The following is a 16,738-nucleotide window of genomic DNA, read 5'->3' as shown; positions in this document are numbered from 1 at the left end:
GGGTGTACAGACTTCGGAGGGGCTCCTGCAGCCCAAACGTCATATCAGTGCGACGCGCAGCCCGGTCTAATATATATATCGCTGCGGCGTGTAGCCTGATCCATATAAGTATTGCTGCGATGTGTAGCCCAATCCATAATATATACATATAATATTTATAACCTTCACCATTAGGTCCTCAACCTCTCTCAGTCATTAACCTCACAGCCACTCGGGCATAACAGTAGAAATCAGGGAACTCAGTCCGAACAGTTCTCATATTTAAGAAGTAGAATGATAAAACCAGTGTTAAACAATAAACAAGTACAACATGACTGAGGATATGCTTTTAAACAAATAGAGTGAAGAAAATAGTAAAAATGCCCCTAAGGGTCTCAACAGGTCGGCACAAGACCCCAAACATGGTATACAACCCATAATACATTATAAATTTCTAAAACATGAGATATCATAAGATTTCAAATCAAGTACGCAGCTTAATAGTCGCTATGGGATGGACCAAGTCACAATCCCTACCGGTACACGCCCACACGCCCGTCACCTAGCATGTGTGTCACCTCATTTATCAAAACAATTCGTAATACCGTGGTTTTGTACGCTCAGTTCCAGATTTATAATGGTTACTTACCTCAAACCGGGTGAATTACTACTCCACGATGCCTTTGCCTCTCGCCTCGACCTTAACTCACGTCGAATCTACCCAAAATTAGAATCATAACATTAGAATATGCTAAAGGATCGAAGCCCAAACGAAAATAATCAAATTATACCCAAAATCCCGAAATTGGCCAAACCCGACCCCCGGGCCCACGTCTCGAAACTCGATAAAAATTACATCAACGGAATCCTTATCCTCTCACGAGCTCATGCATACCAAGAATACCAAAATCCGACCACAAATGGCCCCTCAAATCCCTAGATTAAAGTCTCAAGTTTCAAAGCCCTAACTCTCCTTAGGTTTCAAATTCCCCAAATTTCAAGTTTAGTTACGTAGAAATCACAATAGGATCGAGCATTAAGCCCAAAATTCTTACCTCCAACAAGTTCTCTTTGATTCCCTCTTCAATCTCTCTCAAAAAGCTCGAAAATCGAGTCAAAAATGGTGAACTTAGGCCAAAACTCGCAAAAATGGCCTTTTAAACATTCTGCCCAGTAATCAGAAGTCCTCCTTCGCGAACGCGGTCAAAGCCTCATGTTCGCGAAGTACAAAAAATCCATTGGCCAAAATTTTCCTACGCGAACGCAACCACATCATCGCGAACGCGATGCTTCAGCCTCTCCAACCATCGCGAACGCATCAGGCATCTCGCGAACGCGATGCTTCCTACTCCGACCCTTCGCGAACGCGGGACCCCCTCGCGAACATGAAGGACAAATCTCCAACCTCCCTTCCTAACCCTTCGCGAACGCGATGGTCCACACGCGAACGCGAAGAGCAAATTGTCTGCAACAGCTGAAACCAAAATCTGCAACTTTCTTTAACTTAAAATGGTCCGTTCAACCATCTGAAACTCACCCGAGGCCCTCGGGTCCTCAAGAAAACATGCCAAAATATCCCATAACCTTATTAAAACTTGTTCCAACCTTCGTAATGCCCAAAACAACATCGAAACACCAAAATCACATCGGATTCAAAGCCAAAGAATTCCCAAAACTTCTAAATTCCACTTTCGATCAAAAAGTCTATCAAACCATGTCCGAATGACCTGAAATTTTGTACACACATCCCAAATGACACAGCGGTCCTATTACAACTCCCGGAAATTCCATTTCGACCCCTATATCAAAATCTCACCTACCGACTAGAAAATGCCAAAATTCCAATTTCGCCAATTCAAGCCTAAATCTACTCTGTGCCTCCAAAACACATTCCGATCATGCTCCAAAGTCCCAAATCACCTCTCGAAGCTATCCGAACCATCGAAACTCACTTCCGAGCCCTTTAACACATAAGTCAACATCCAGTTGACTTTTTCAACTTAAGCTTACTCAAAAGAGACTAAGTATCTCAAACCTTACCAAAACTTCTCCGAACTTGAATCAATCAACTCGATAACATATAATACCACTGAACAAAGCAATAAGAAGTAGAAATGTGGAAAACGGAGTGGTAACTCATGAGACGATTGGCCGGGTCGTCACATCCTCCCCCTCTTAAATAAACATTCGTCCTCGAACGAGTCAAAAAACATACATGAAGCCTCAAATAGGTGAGGATATCTACTCTAGATCTCCCACTCGGTCTCCCAGGTAGCCTCCTCCACGGGCCGGCCTCTCCACTGCACTTTCACTGAAGCTATATCTTTTGACCTCAGCTTTCGAACCTGATGCTCCAAAATAGCCACTGGCTCCAGATCATAAGTCAAGTCATCATCTAACTGAACCGAGCTGAAATCCAGAACATGAGACGGATCTCCAATGTACTTCCGGAGCATAGAAACATGAAATACAAGATGCACACTCGACAAGCTGGGTGGCAAAACAAGCTAATAAGCCACCTCCCCAATTCTGCGAAGCACCTAAAAAGGCCCAATGAACCGAGGACTCAATTTTCCCTTCTTCCCAAATCTCATAACACCCTTCATGGGTGAAACCTTTAACAGAACCTTCTCGCCAACCATGTAGGACACATCCCGAACCTTCCTGTCAGCATAACTCTTTTGTCTCGACTGCGCTGTACGAAGCCTCTCCTAAATCGCCTTTACCTTGTCTAAGGCATCCTGCACCAAGTCTGTACCCAATAGCCTAGCCTCACCCGGCTCAAACCAACCAGCTGGAGATCTACACCGCCTCCCATACAAAGCCTCATATAGAGGCATCTGAATACTCGACTGGTAGCTGCTATTATAAGCAAACTATGCAAGCGGTAGAAACTTATCCCATGACCCTCCAAAATCAATGACACAAGCACGCAACATGTCCTCCAATATCTGAATAGTGCGCTCGGACTGCCCGTCCGTCTAAGGGTGAAAAACTGTGCTCAACTCTACCTGAGTACCAAACTCTCGCTACACAGACCTCCAAAATTGTGAAGTAAACTGAGTGCCCCTATCTGAAATGATGGAAATTGGGATACCATGCAAACGAACAATCTCCCGGATATAGATCTTTGCCAACCGCTCGGAAGAATAGGTAGTACACACAGGAATGAAGTGCGCAGACTTGGTTAGCCGATCCACAATCACCCAAATAACATCGAACTTCTTCAAAGTCTGTGGGAGCCCAAATAGGTAGTACACACAGGAATGAAGTGCGCAGACTTGGTTAGCCGATCCACAATCACCCAAATAACATCAAACTTCTACAAAGTTCATGGTGATCCGCTCCCACTCCCACTGTGGAATATCCATCTGATGTAGCAAGCCACCCGGTCTTTGATGCTCATATTTCACCTGCTAACAATTGAGACACCGAGCCACAAATCCCACAATGTCTTTCTTCATTCTCCTCTACCAATAATGCTGTCTCAGATCGTAATACATCTTCGCGGTACCCGGATGAATGGAATATCACGAGTTATGGGCCTTCTCCAGAATCAACTCCCGAAGCCCATCCACATTGGGCACACATATCCGGCCCTGCATCCTCAATATCTCATCATCACCAATAGTCACATCTCTGGCATTATCGTGCTGAACTCTATCCTTGAGGACAAGTAAATAAGGATCATCATACTGGCGCTCTCTGATGTGATCATATAAGGAAGACCGAGAAATCATACAAGCCAATACCCGACTGGGCTCCGAAATATCTAACCTCACAAACCGATTGGCCAAGGCCTAAACATCAACTGCAAGAGGTCTCTCCCCAACTGGAATATATGCCAAACTTCCCATAGTCACCGCCTTCCGGCTCAAAGCATCGGCCACCACATTGGCCTTTCACGGATGGTACAAAATAGTAATATCATAATCTTTTAGCAACTCCAACCATCTCCGCTGCCTCAAATTGAGATCTTTCTGTTTGAACAAGTGCTGGAGGCTACGATGATCAGTAAACACCTCAAAAGACACACCATACAAATAATGCCTCCAAATCTTCAACGCGTGGACAATGGCAGCCAACTCCAAATCATGAACAAGGTAGTTCTTCTCATGGGGCTTCAACTGATAGGAAGCATAAGCAATAACTCTACCCTCCTACATCAACACATGCCCAATACCAACTCTCGAAGCATCACAATACATGGTATATGAACCTGAAGCTGATGGCAACACTAACACTGGAGTTGTGGTCAAGGCAGTCTTGAGCTTTTGAAAGCTCTCCTCGCACTCATCAGACCACCTGAATAAAGCACCCTTCTGAGTCAACTTGGTCAAGGGCGATGCGATAGATGAGAATCCCTGAACAAACCGGCGATAATAGCCCGCCAAACCAAGAAAGCTGCAAATCTCTGTAGCTGAGGACAGTCTAGGCCAACTCTGGACCACCTCCTCTATCTTCTTTGGATCAACCTAAATACCCTTGCTGGACACCATGTGCCCCAAGAATGCCACTAAACTGAGCCAGAACTTACACTTGGAGAACTTTGCGTAAAGCTTCTCCTCCCTCAATCTCTGCAACACAACTCTCAAATGCTCCGCGTGCTCCTCCTGACTACGCGAATACACCAGAATATCATCAATGAAAACTATAACAAATGAGTCGAGATACGGCCGGAACACGCTGTTCAACAAGTGTATGAATGTTGTTGGGGCATTGGTCAGCCCAAAAGACATTACCAAGAACTTATAATAAGCATATCGGGTCCTGAAAGCCATCTTAAGAATGTCCGAATCCCTAATCTTTAGCTGGTAATAACCTGAATGGAGATCAATCTTGGAGAATACTCTCGCTCTCTGAAGCTGGTCAAACAAATCATCAATGCAAAGAAAATGATACTTGTTCTTAATTGTAACCTTGCTCAACTGCCTGTAATCAATGCACATCCTCATAGTGCCATCCTTCTTCTTCAAAAATAGAGCCGGCGCACTCCAAGGCGACATACTAGGACGAATGAACCCCCTTATCAAGGAGTTCCTGAAGCTGCTCTTTTAACTCCTTCAACTTCGCTGGTGCCATACGATACGGTGGAATAGAGATGGGCTGAGTGCCCAGCACCATATCAATACCAAAATCAATATCTCTGTCCTGTGGCATACCCGGCAGGTCTGTAGGAAACACATCGGGAAAATCCGTCACAACTGGCATAGAATCAATACTAGGAGTCTCTGCATCGACATACTTCACAAAGGCTAAATACGAGAGACAACCCTTCCCAACCATACACTAGGCCTTCAGAAACGAAATCACCCTACTAGGGACAAAATCAGTAGAACCCCGCCACTTAATCTGTCGCACTTCCGACATAGTCAACGTCATTGTCATAGCATGACAGTCCAATATAGCCCGACAAGGAGATAGACAATACATGCCCAATATGACATCGAAATCCACCATACATAACAACAAAAGATCCACTCAGGTCTCCAGACCCCTAATAGTCACCACACAGGACCGGTACACATGGTCTACAACAATAGTATCGCCCATCGGAGTAGATACACGAACTGGTGAAATAAGAGACTCACGGGGCATATCCAAATAATGAGCAAAGTATGATGACACATAAGAAAAGGTGGAACCGGGATCAAATAACACAGAGGCATCTCTGTGGCAGACTGAGACAATACCTGTAGTCACAGCATCTAAAGCAGCATCATTTGGTCTACCTGGGAGGCATAGAAATGAGCCTGATCACCACCTGGTCGACCTCCCCCTCTGGGGTGACCCCTAGCTGGCTGATCCCCACCCATAGCTACCTGAACGGGTGGTGAAGTCACTAGAGCTGAAATCGAGGGTTGACCCCTCTATTGAGATACACCCTTAAGAAGACGAGGATACTACTTACTCGTATGCCCAAACTCTCCACACTCATAACAACTCCCCGGTGCTGGAGATGGTGACTGAAGGGAACCCCTGGCACCAGAATGACCAGTAGAAGGACCTGGCATGGAAGAACCCTAAACTGATGGAGCACGAGACAAAATTTGGGCTGGAAGGGCACTGAGTGATGAATGGCCCTGATGAGAATTGTGAGAACCATGACCCGATGATGCCCCACGATAACCTGGGTGAGCGGACTAAGCCTACCTAAATGGACGGCCCCTGTTGTACTGAAACTGACCCCTCGAAGGAGCACTACCAAAGCTACTAGATCCCCGAGGCCTCTTGGCCTCCCTCTCCTCTCGCTCCTAGCAACAAACCGACTCAATCTCATGGGAAATGTCAACAACTTCCTCGAAAGTAGCACCTGACACCCTCTCCTTAGTCATGAGAATTCGAAGCTGATATGTGAGGCCATCAACGAACCTCCGGATCCTCTCACGATCTGTGGGAACCAACTAGACCGCATGATGAGCTAACTTATAGAACCGCATCTAATACTATATCACAGTCATCTCTTCCTGACACAACTGCTCGAACTGCCTGCGCAGCTCCTCTCAGCGAGACTGTGGCACATACTTCTCTAGAAAGAGAACACAGAACTGCTGCCAGGCAAGGGGCGCTGCACCAACAGGTATACGCCTCTCATAAGCCTCCCACCAAGTGAAGGCAGCTCTAGAAAACTGAAAGGTAGTGAAAGCGACCCCGCTGGTCTCCAGAATACCCGCTGTACGAGGCATCTTTTGACACTTGTCCAAGAAACCCTGGGCATACTCGCCCACTGCACCACTGAAAGTCGGAGTCTGAAGTCTACAAAACCTCTCCAATCGACGTTGTTCGTCGTCAGGCATAACTGGTACCACATACTCCTGAGCTGGTGCAACCGACTGGGCTGGAGGTGCCCCCAGTATCTGAAGTCCCTGCACAACCTGCTTAGGTGTGCGAGCAACGGGAGTCTGGGTGCCTCCCCCGGCCTGAGAAGTAGCTGCGACTATAGTAACTGAGACCGCCTGAGCCAAACCGATACACACTGATAGGATCTGAGCTAAAGCCTCCTGAAGGCTTGGAATCACAATAGGTACAGCTGGTTCCTGAGCTGGTGCTGCTGGGGCGTCCGCAACTGGAACCTGATCCTGGACTGGGGCGGCGGGTGGATCTGCAGGTACTGCCCTAGCTGCTGTGCGGGCTACACCCTTGCCCCTGCCATGGCCTCGACCGCGTCCTCGGCCTCTAGTGGCCACAGGTGGTGATACTGGTGGTCGTCCATCCTGACCGGTAGCACATGTCCTCACCATCTGTGAGAGAATGGAATAACAGAAGTTTAGTACTTGGATCAACAAATTTGCACGACAAGAATTTCAAGAATATGAAGTTTTTCCTAAAGGTTTTGCAGCCTCTCGAGGATAAATACAGACATCATCATACCGATCCGCGAGACTCTACTAAACTGGCTCATGACTCGCGATACCAATGTAACCTAGGCTCTGATACCAACTTGTCACGACCCCAAATGCCCGGTCGTGATGGCACCTATCACATTACTAGGTAGGCCAACCCGAACCATTAACCACAACAAAATTTTCTTTTATAAAACCATTTTCTAACACAGATTTAAATCTCAATTTCCATAGGAAATGTATAAAACAACTAAAAATGTGCGGAAATCAATAAAACATTACACCAACACAGCCCAAACATCTGGTGTCACGAGTCTAGAGCCTCTAAATATAAAAATCTGACTATCTAATACAAAACAAGTCTAAAATATGGGAAAACAAGGATAAGAGGAAGAAAGTAGGGTTGCGGACGCCATGCAGCTACCTTGCAATCTCCGGCAAACTCTGACAATGCTGAGGACCCTCACTCTGCCGCTCGGGCACCTGGATCTGCACACAAGGTGTAGGGAGTAACGTGAGTATGACAACTCAGTAAGTAACTAAAGTAAATAAGGTCTGAAAGCAGTGACGAGCAGTTTAAAAATCATATAGAAAAGCAAACGATAGAATATCAAGTCAAACTTAACAGTTTTAAAACCATTTTCTTCATAAAGCTTCAGTTTCAATTGAAATACTTTGAATTCATTTACTTAGGAAATTTCAACAGAGGCTTATTTTAAAAGAAGAGTGAAATTAGCAAAATATCATAATGGGCCCCTCGGGCAAGGTATCACTTATAAATATAGTCTCTCGGGTAAACCTCTCAGTCACTCGTGACTCAGCTCTCATCACTCAGTATCACACTCAGCACTCATGCTCAACAATATTTCATAATAGTAATAATCATAATAATCGATGCGGCGTGCAGCCTGATCTATAGTTTATAGTCGACTACGCTCACTAGGGGTGTACAGACTCCGGAGGGGCTCCTACAGCCCAAGAATCATATCGCTGTGGCACGCAGCTCGATCCAATATATATATATATATCGATGCAGCATGCAGCCCAATCCATATAAGTATTGTTGCGGCGTGCAACCCGATCCATAATATATATACATATAATATTTATAATCCTCACCATTAGGTCCTCAACCTATCCCAGTCATTAACCTCACAGCCACTCGGGCATAACAATAGAAATCAGGGAACTCAGTCCGAACAATTCTCACATTTAAGAAGTAGAATGATAAAACCATTTTTAAACAATAAACAAGTAAAACATGACTGAGGATATGCTTTCAAACAAATAGAGTGATGAAAAATTGTAAAAATGACCCTAAGGGTCTCAATAGGTTGGCACAAGGCCCCAAACATGGCATACAACCCATAATACAGTATAAATTTCTAAAACATGAGATATCATAAGATTTAAAATCAAGTACGCGGCTTAATAGTCACTACAAGGCGGACCAAGTCACAATCCCTACCGGTGCACTCCCACACGCCCGTCACCTAGCATGTGCGTCAGCTCATTTATCAAAACAATTCATAATACCGGGGTTTTGTACCCTCTTTTCCAGATATATAATGGTTACTTACCTCAAACCGAGTGAATTACTACTCCACGACGCCTTTGCTTCTCGCCTCGGCCTCAACTCGCTTCGAATCTACCCAAAATCAGAATCATAACATTAGAATATGCTAAAGGATCGAAGCCCAAGCGAAAATAATCAAATTATATCCAAAATCCCTAAATTAGCCAAACCCGACCCCCGGGCCCGTATCTCAAAACTCGATAAAAATCACATCAACAGAATCCTTATCCTCCCACGAGTTCATGCATACCAAGAATACCAAAATCCGACCACAAATGGCCCCTCAAATCCCTAGATTAAAGTCTCAAGTTTCCAAGCCCTAACTCTCCAATTTAGGCTTCAAATTCCCCAAATTTCATATTTAATTAGGTAGAAATCACAATAGGATCGAGTATTAAGCCCAAAATTCCTACCTCCAACAAGTTCTCTTTGATTCCCTCTTCAATCTCTCTCAAAAAGCTCCAAAACCGAGTAAAAAATAGTGAACTTAGGCCAAAACTCGCGAAAATAGCCTTTTAAACATTCTGCCCAGCGACCAGAAGTCCTTCTTCGCGAATGCGGTCAAAGCCTCGCGTTCAAGAAGAACAAAAATTCCATTGACCAAAATTCTCCTACTCGAACGCGTTCACACCATCGCGAACGCGATGCCTTAGCCTCTCCAACCATCGCGAACGCGTCAGGCATCTCGCGAACGCGATGCTTCCTACTCCGACCCTTTGCGAACGCGGGACCCCCTCGCGAATGCGAAGGCCAAATCTCCAACCTCCCTTCCTAACCCTTCCCGAACGCGATGGTCCATTCGCGAACGCGAAGAGCAAATTGTCTGCAACAGCTAAAACCAAAATCTGCAACTTCTTTTAACTTAAAATGGTCCGTTCAACCATCCGAAACTCACCCGAGGCCCTCGGGTCCTCAACCAAACATACCAACATATCCCATAACCTCATTCAAACTTATTCCAACCTTAGGAATGCCTAAAACAACATCGAAACACCAAAATCACATCGGATTCAAGCCAAAGAATTCCAAAAACTTTCAAATTCCGCTTTCAATCAAAAAGTCTATCAAACCACGTTCAAATGACCTGAAATTTTGCACACACATCCTCAATGATAAAAGGTCCTACTGCAACTCCCGGAATTCCATTCTGACCCCTATATCAAAATCTCACCTACCAACCGGAAAACGCCAAAATTCCAATTTTGCCAATTCAAGCCTAAATCTACTTCGGACCTCCAAAACACATTCCGGTCATGCTCCTAAGTCCCAAATCACCTCTCGAAGCTATCCGAACCATCGGAACTCACTTCCGAGCCTATAACACATAAGTCAACATCCGGTTAACTTTTCCAACTTAAGCTTACTCAAAAGGGACTAAGTGTCTCAAACCTTACCAAAACCTCTCCGAACCCAAACCAATCAACCCGATAACATATACTACCATTGAATAAAACAATAAGAAAGCAGAAATGGGGAAAATGGAGCGGTAACTCATGAGATGACTGGTCGGGTCATTACACATGTTGTTTAGTCTGAAGTTTTGGCAAATGAATTAAATGACTTCAGCATGTTTAGAGTAAAGTTTCGGATAAAACTCGTGACAAAACTGTAGACTGCAGGATAAATAACTTCAGCATGCATCATCATGAAGTTTTAGCTTTAATGTGAAACAACTTCCTGCTATATTAGCATGAAGTTTTAGCTTCAACGTGAAACAACTTCATGCAAGTGTGATCTGGAGATGAATCTGGACAAGTTTATGATTTTTTGATAAAGCTGCTGAGAGGAGAGGAGGAGATCTTTTTTCACGAATGAGGTTACAGGTCATGCGATTAATGCGTGATGCAGGTTTTATATCTTTTGTCAGGGGTGTAATTGTCATGTTATTACGGATTTTCTGTCAGCTGGCTACCAAATTAATAATTTTTAAAAATAGAGTACATGTTAAAAGGTAGCAAAAATATAAGGTACGGCTGCAAATCCCCGCTTTCACCACAGTCCAGTCCATTAGAAGAGCTGATTGGGCTCAACCCAAAGGAACTGGCCCAAGATCATAGTTTTGATCCAACTGAAATTGTGTTCGGCTTTGATATTTCAGTTTCTTTTTTTTAATAGCAAAACAGTTACGAAATTTTTTTTAAAACTTTTTGATACGTGGTTTTCGTCAATCAGGCTAAAAGAAAGTGTCTTACTGCACATAATTGCATGATCCGAAGACCGAATAAAAATTAGTACGGTACTGGTGTTTTAAATATTTAAAATTCTATTCCATTTATATTCTCTTTACTAAAGCATCTCCAAGCAAACATTCAGCTTATGCTAATTCGGGATTAACATCTCACGTAAATAAGCGTCATTTGATTTTCGACATCGCAATTGACCATAGGTTTAGCATGACAATTAGATCCAACAATTGGCATATAAAAGCCAACATTTTAGGATTTAGCATATGGTAGCCTAAAGCTATTCTCTCTCTTCTATAGTTCTAATGGTGCAACCACCATCCTAAAAATAAGCTCCATCAAAATTATTTTCCTTAAAAATAGCAAAAAATATTTAAAATCCCCCCTCTCTTCTTTCATTGCAACCATCATCCTAGAAATTAGGTTTCATTTCTTCTGTAGTATCCGAAAAAACTTTCAAATATTTTTAATTATTTTTTTCTAATTTTTTTTATCTGTATATCCAAATATATATAACGCATTAATAATTATATTATTTGTATATTACAGTGTATAACATAATAATAATGTGTATATCAAAAAATTATATTAAAATTTTATTTTCTTTCTTTGTATAACACATTTCAGATTGAAAATTCAAGTTCAAGACGACTCCACATGTGTATCCCCTAGTGTATCCCATGTATATCTCTATGGGACATCAATAATATCTCATGTATATTATGTCTATCTATGTATATCCATGGAAGTTTTTGTTATATATACGATATACAAAGTGATATACACGAGCGTCCACAAAAAATTATGTTGTATACACGATATACAAAGTGATATACACAAACGTCCTAAAAATATGTGTGTGATATACACTGATGTACTCGATATACAACATGATATACATATGACGCAGTTGGATTTTTAGGTCTGATTTTTTACCTGAAACCAGTTTAAATCACTTCTAATCTTGCTCAAATTTTGTATATAGCCTCGTTTAGGTATTATTAACCAATTTCAATCAAACCCACTCGTTCAATCCAACCAAAAAGAAGAAGAGAGAAGAAAAACAAAGTTAAAATGTATTTTTTCTCTCTTAGTTTTTGCTTCTGATTTTTTCTGATGTGAGATCAACTTTACCTTTTCAATTTTTTTTGCATAATTTACTAGATTTTTTGCTAAATTATGAGAGCTAAAGAGAAGAGATAGAAGAAGAAATACAAGGAGAGAAAGGGGGGGGGGGGGGGAGGAAGCCAAAATAAGCGAGTTTTTTTTTTTGAGAGGATATATAAGAGAGTAGATTTTTAGGGTTTGGCTATATAATACCAATTGTTTGGAGATATCTTTGTCAAACCTAATATAAGGCTAAAAAATTGTCATTCCTATTATATGTTGTTATAGGATGCTAATTTTTCGTTACATTTGGGGTATAATGAAAGTCACACTGTGTTATCTAGTTGGGCTTGTTAAGTTGGGAACATTGAAGTGCTAATGGCCTGGTCCAAACAAAATTGAAAAAAAAAAAATCAGAAATAGTCATATTTACAGCTGGTAATTAAAAAATAGTCACAATTTTAATAGTAATCGAGATTTAGCCACTTTTTATGTAACGATAAAATCTGAACAAAATCACTCTTAAAAATCCAGAAATATTCCAGCATAATATGCTGGAGTTCGAATTTTTTACATATGACCTTCCAGTATAATATGCTGGAGTTTGAATTTTTTACATATGAGCATACGATATAATATGCTGGAATTTCATAATGTGCCGGAACTCCATCATAATATGCTGGAAGTTTATATGCAGGAGCTCCATAATCCCGCATATTATACTGGAATTTTTTGTGTGCTGGAGTTCCAATATAATATGTTGTAAGTTTATATGCATGAGCCCATATATAATCCAGCATATTATGCTTGAACTTTTCGTGTTTCAGCAAAACAATGGCTATTTTTCAATGACTTTGCAAACGTTGACTATTTTTTAATTATTAATCCGAAAACTGGCTAGCCTGTACCATATTTATAACAGAATTTGGCCATTAGAAATGGCGTTTCTTTACACGTATAGTCGAACGGATTTATTTGATTATATATGGTAACACACACATACAAACATATATATCGAGCGAATTTATTCAGATTATACACTGATTATATACGGTAATACACATATATATGTTAAGTGGTTGGGGTGGTATTTAGATTAATTTTTCTTGTTATTAGTGGTTGTTGGTGTTTTGGTTGTGGTTGTGATTGTGGTTGGGTTGTGTATACAGTCATGAAAATGGATTTAAGGAAATTAAGAAAGTCCGTGTACTATTTTTTTTTTTTTTTAATCTTTCAATAGCTACAAATACGATTACAAAATTTACAATGCACAAGGCTCATCGGTATTGCAGGGGAATGATAAATTATCAATTCAGAAGTCAAAATTCCTATATCTTAACAATACGAGGTCCAAATGATGCAAAATAAATTAGTAAAGACCGAAACAAACAAACAAACAAATATACAAATAGTTCCAGTTCAAACTCCGATACATGAATATATTGATATTTATGACCAGCTAACTAACAGGTCATCGAAAGAAATTAATTTGATAATTTAAGAACTTCATCGTTGTAAGAGACTCAGCATACCTTCAAATAAATAATTGCATTCAGCACATAACCGTGGAACTAATGTGAGAGACAGATCCAGGATTTAAATTTTGTGGATTCAATTTAAGAAATAGAATTGCTTTATACTTCCTCCGTTCGCTTTTACTCGTCTAGTATTCTAAAAATAGATTTTCACGTTTACTTGTCACTTTTAGCATATCAAAAGAAGACAATTTCTGTTTTCCTGTTATACCCATAGTATTAATTGTTCATTTCAATTCATTTTCTCAAACTCATTAAAAATATGCATAAATTAATATGAGTATCATGGTAAATTATGCACTTCATTTATTATTTTTTAAGGAGTATGCAAAGCCCATAATGGACAAGTAAAATTGAATAAGGGAGTAGCATAGTACCTGATATTGTAATTTATTTATTGAGTTCTTGTTCTGTAGTTGGATCCTACTTCTCCATATAACAATCTATCATCCATATTCTTCAAAACGTTTGTCACAAATCGTCAAGCAGGCAATAAGTTGCTAAGAGTTAGTTTAAATCTTTATCATTATTAAAGATTGGTAAATCTCTATTCATCCATAAAAATAGGTACTGTAGTATATACTCCAGTATAATAGTAGTACTTAATAACTTTCATCTTTACGAATAATTATTAGAAGTAATATTACAAAGGTTTAATTAAGCTATTATGAAACCTTGTTTTCTGAACTTCGAAGCAGATAAACCTTATACAATCAATCGTTTGACGATATTTGATAAATTATTGAAATTTCATTTTCTTCTGCTCACTTATAGTACAGATAACATTTCGTAGAAAAGAAAAAAACTAGTCGAATCGACATATAAACAAAAAGCTTCTTAAATAGGATCTCCAGTTATCAGAGATAGATACATAGTTTTGTTTTGGTGTGGACAGAAAAACAAAGAGCTATGACTTCTAAAAATAAAAACAAAAATGAAAGCTCCATTCTGAAACTGATTTTACACAGATCTCTGAATAACTTATAGGAGTAGCATAAAGAAATAATAATACGTAGTAGTACTTATTATACAAAAAGCTTTTCGTGATTAGCTCTTTATTCTAAGAATATTCTTGTTTTCTTCTATACAGGCTGCTTGCTGGAAATTAAAGAGAGAAAAACAGACCAATAAGTGCTTCATAAATATATCATTGAGGTTTCTATATATGTATAATTTTGATGCTGTTTTACAGTATAACAAAAAGGCAGTATATATGTTGGCTAGCTGTATTTATATATAAGGAAAAAAAAAACTATTCAAGGTTTTAGGGATCTACTCTTGCTATTGCCCAGGATATCTTGTCAAAAGATAAACTTGTATACAAGGAGAATTACTCCAAATATGAGAATGTGCTCTCAATATCTCTCTTGCTTTCTTCTTCAAATGAGGTTCGCAATCTGCTTGAATTACCATGCAAAGTTTTGATACCCCTCCTACTCTTAACATTTCCAATAACACTTCGTTTGTGGCAGAAAACTTAGCAATTAAACCAAGAATTTGAAGTGCACTATCATCTGTAGCTGAAGATATCCTTAGTGTCCTTTTTGTGACCACTGCAATTCCAGCTGCATGTTTCAACAATTCTGCTCTCCCATCAGCTAATACACACAGATTAGCCAATAGACAGAATACTAATTCACTAACCCTTTTCTCAGGGTTAGATAATTCTAGCTCAATTAGCTCGAAAATGGCTCCCGATTCGACGATTTTTAGCCTATTTCTTCCCCATGGACATGCATCTATTAGCACTTGCAAAGCTGCTTTTGTTGCTTGTTGAGAGATGTAGTACTTTCCATTTTTTCGCAATGTATTCGCCATTTGTCGGAAAAAATCGGGGTCTAATCCTGATAAAAGATTTGAACTCGAGACTTCTGTCACGTTCTTCAAGACCATCATTGCATGAGTCTTGATTAGGACGTGACTGGTTTTTAATTCGCTCTTCAAAATCCATAAAATAGCTTGAACTAAATCATGGTTATCCTTTACATACTGCTTGTTTTCGGATATCGGATTCCAAATTAACTGGAAAATCCTCAAAGCTTCTTCAATACCAGGAATTAATTTCTCACATTTGAAACTTTTTACTATGAAATAAACCATAGCCTTAATTGCACCAACTTGCTCCATGCATTTCCTATTCTTCTCATTCTCACTAACCAAATCAGCCATTTTCCTCAAAGCTTCAGCACAAAGCTGATGATCATTATTATTAACTTGTCGAATTAATCGGAGAATATTCGATTTGTTCATAGGATACTTTGGTGTTGGAATTCGGTCAACGCCTTTCTCTGCGTTGACTATGCACCAAGCTTGAATTAGCCGCCGGAGCATATGATTTGGTGTCAACAACTCGGTGTCTTTTGGCAAAGGTTGCTTTGTTACCGGACACGCTGCCGTCTCCGTCTCTTCCTCCGCCGTTAACAACCACATCTCGATGCTTTCCCGGTCGTACGTTATTCCGGTCACCGTCGTCACCGGATCTTTCATTATTTGAAGTGATATAGGACATAAAAAATATTGGGGTATCTCTACTTCTTCCATATCTATTTCTCTTCTTCTTTACAAATCAAAAACAAGAATCTAATTATATATAACGAGAGAGAGAGAAGTAAAGATGTGTGCTTCTTTCTTTTCTTTTTCTTTTTCTCTCTTTATAGGGTTTTCTTGGTGGTAAGAAAAAGCGGCTAATATAATGCATGAAAGTTTGAATGAAAAAGAGAAAGAAGAAGGAAGAAGAATGAAGACTACGAAGATTCTAGACGCACCCAATATTTTATTTGTATTTTTTTAAATTATTGGGAGTATTTTATTTTAAATTTTGTTTTTCTGGTCAAACGTTGAATGGGCTTTGAGGTGGCTAAAACCCACGAGAAATAATTAATTTATAGGAATATATAGTAAGAGATATGAAAATCTCACATTTTTTGTGTTGACTTTCTAATATTTGCCATGTTGCAGTTAAATCATAGTCGGACTGGACTAATAAGGGGACACGAAAATAGACAAAGTAAAAGA

At 40.3% G+C, this 16,738-nt stretch overlaps 1 protein-coding gene across 1 annotated transcript; it reads right to left on the bottom strand.

Moving 5' to 3' along the window:
- Positions 1 to 14,935: 14,935 nt before the first annotated feature.
- On the bottom strand, positions 14,936 to 16,364 carry LOC104238151 (E3 ubiquitin-protein ligase PUB24-like). The gene has a single exon (XM_009792441.2). The coding sequence runs from the start codon at positions 16,262 to 16,264 to the stop codon at positions 15,005 to 15,007; it is 1,260 nt and encodes a 419-aa protein (XP_009790743.1). The 5' UTR covers positions 16,265 to 16,364; the 3' UTR covers positions 14,936 to 15,004.
- Positions 16,365 to 16,738: the final 374 nt, after the last annotated feature.

The sequence above is a fragment of the Nicotiana sylvestris genome, chromosome 11, assembly GCF_000393655.2.
Source record: "Nicotiana sylvestris chromosome 11, ASM39365v2, whole genome shotgun sequence".
NCBI classification, from domain to species: domain Eukaryota; kingdom Viridiplantae; phylum Streptophyta; class Magnoliopsida; order Solanales; family Solanaceae; genus Nicotiana; species Nicotiana sylvestris.
Note: the sequence above shows the minus strand (reverse complement) of the source record. Positions and strands in the feature narration are given on the sequence as shown.

Bases quoted from the DNA above. Each gene is read 5' to 3' on its own strand.
- LOC104238151 (XM_009792441.2), bottom strand. From the start codon at position 16,264: ATGGAAGAAGTAGAGATACCCCAATATTTTTTATGTCCTATATCACTT.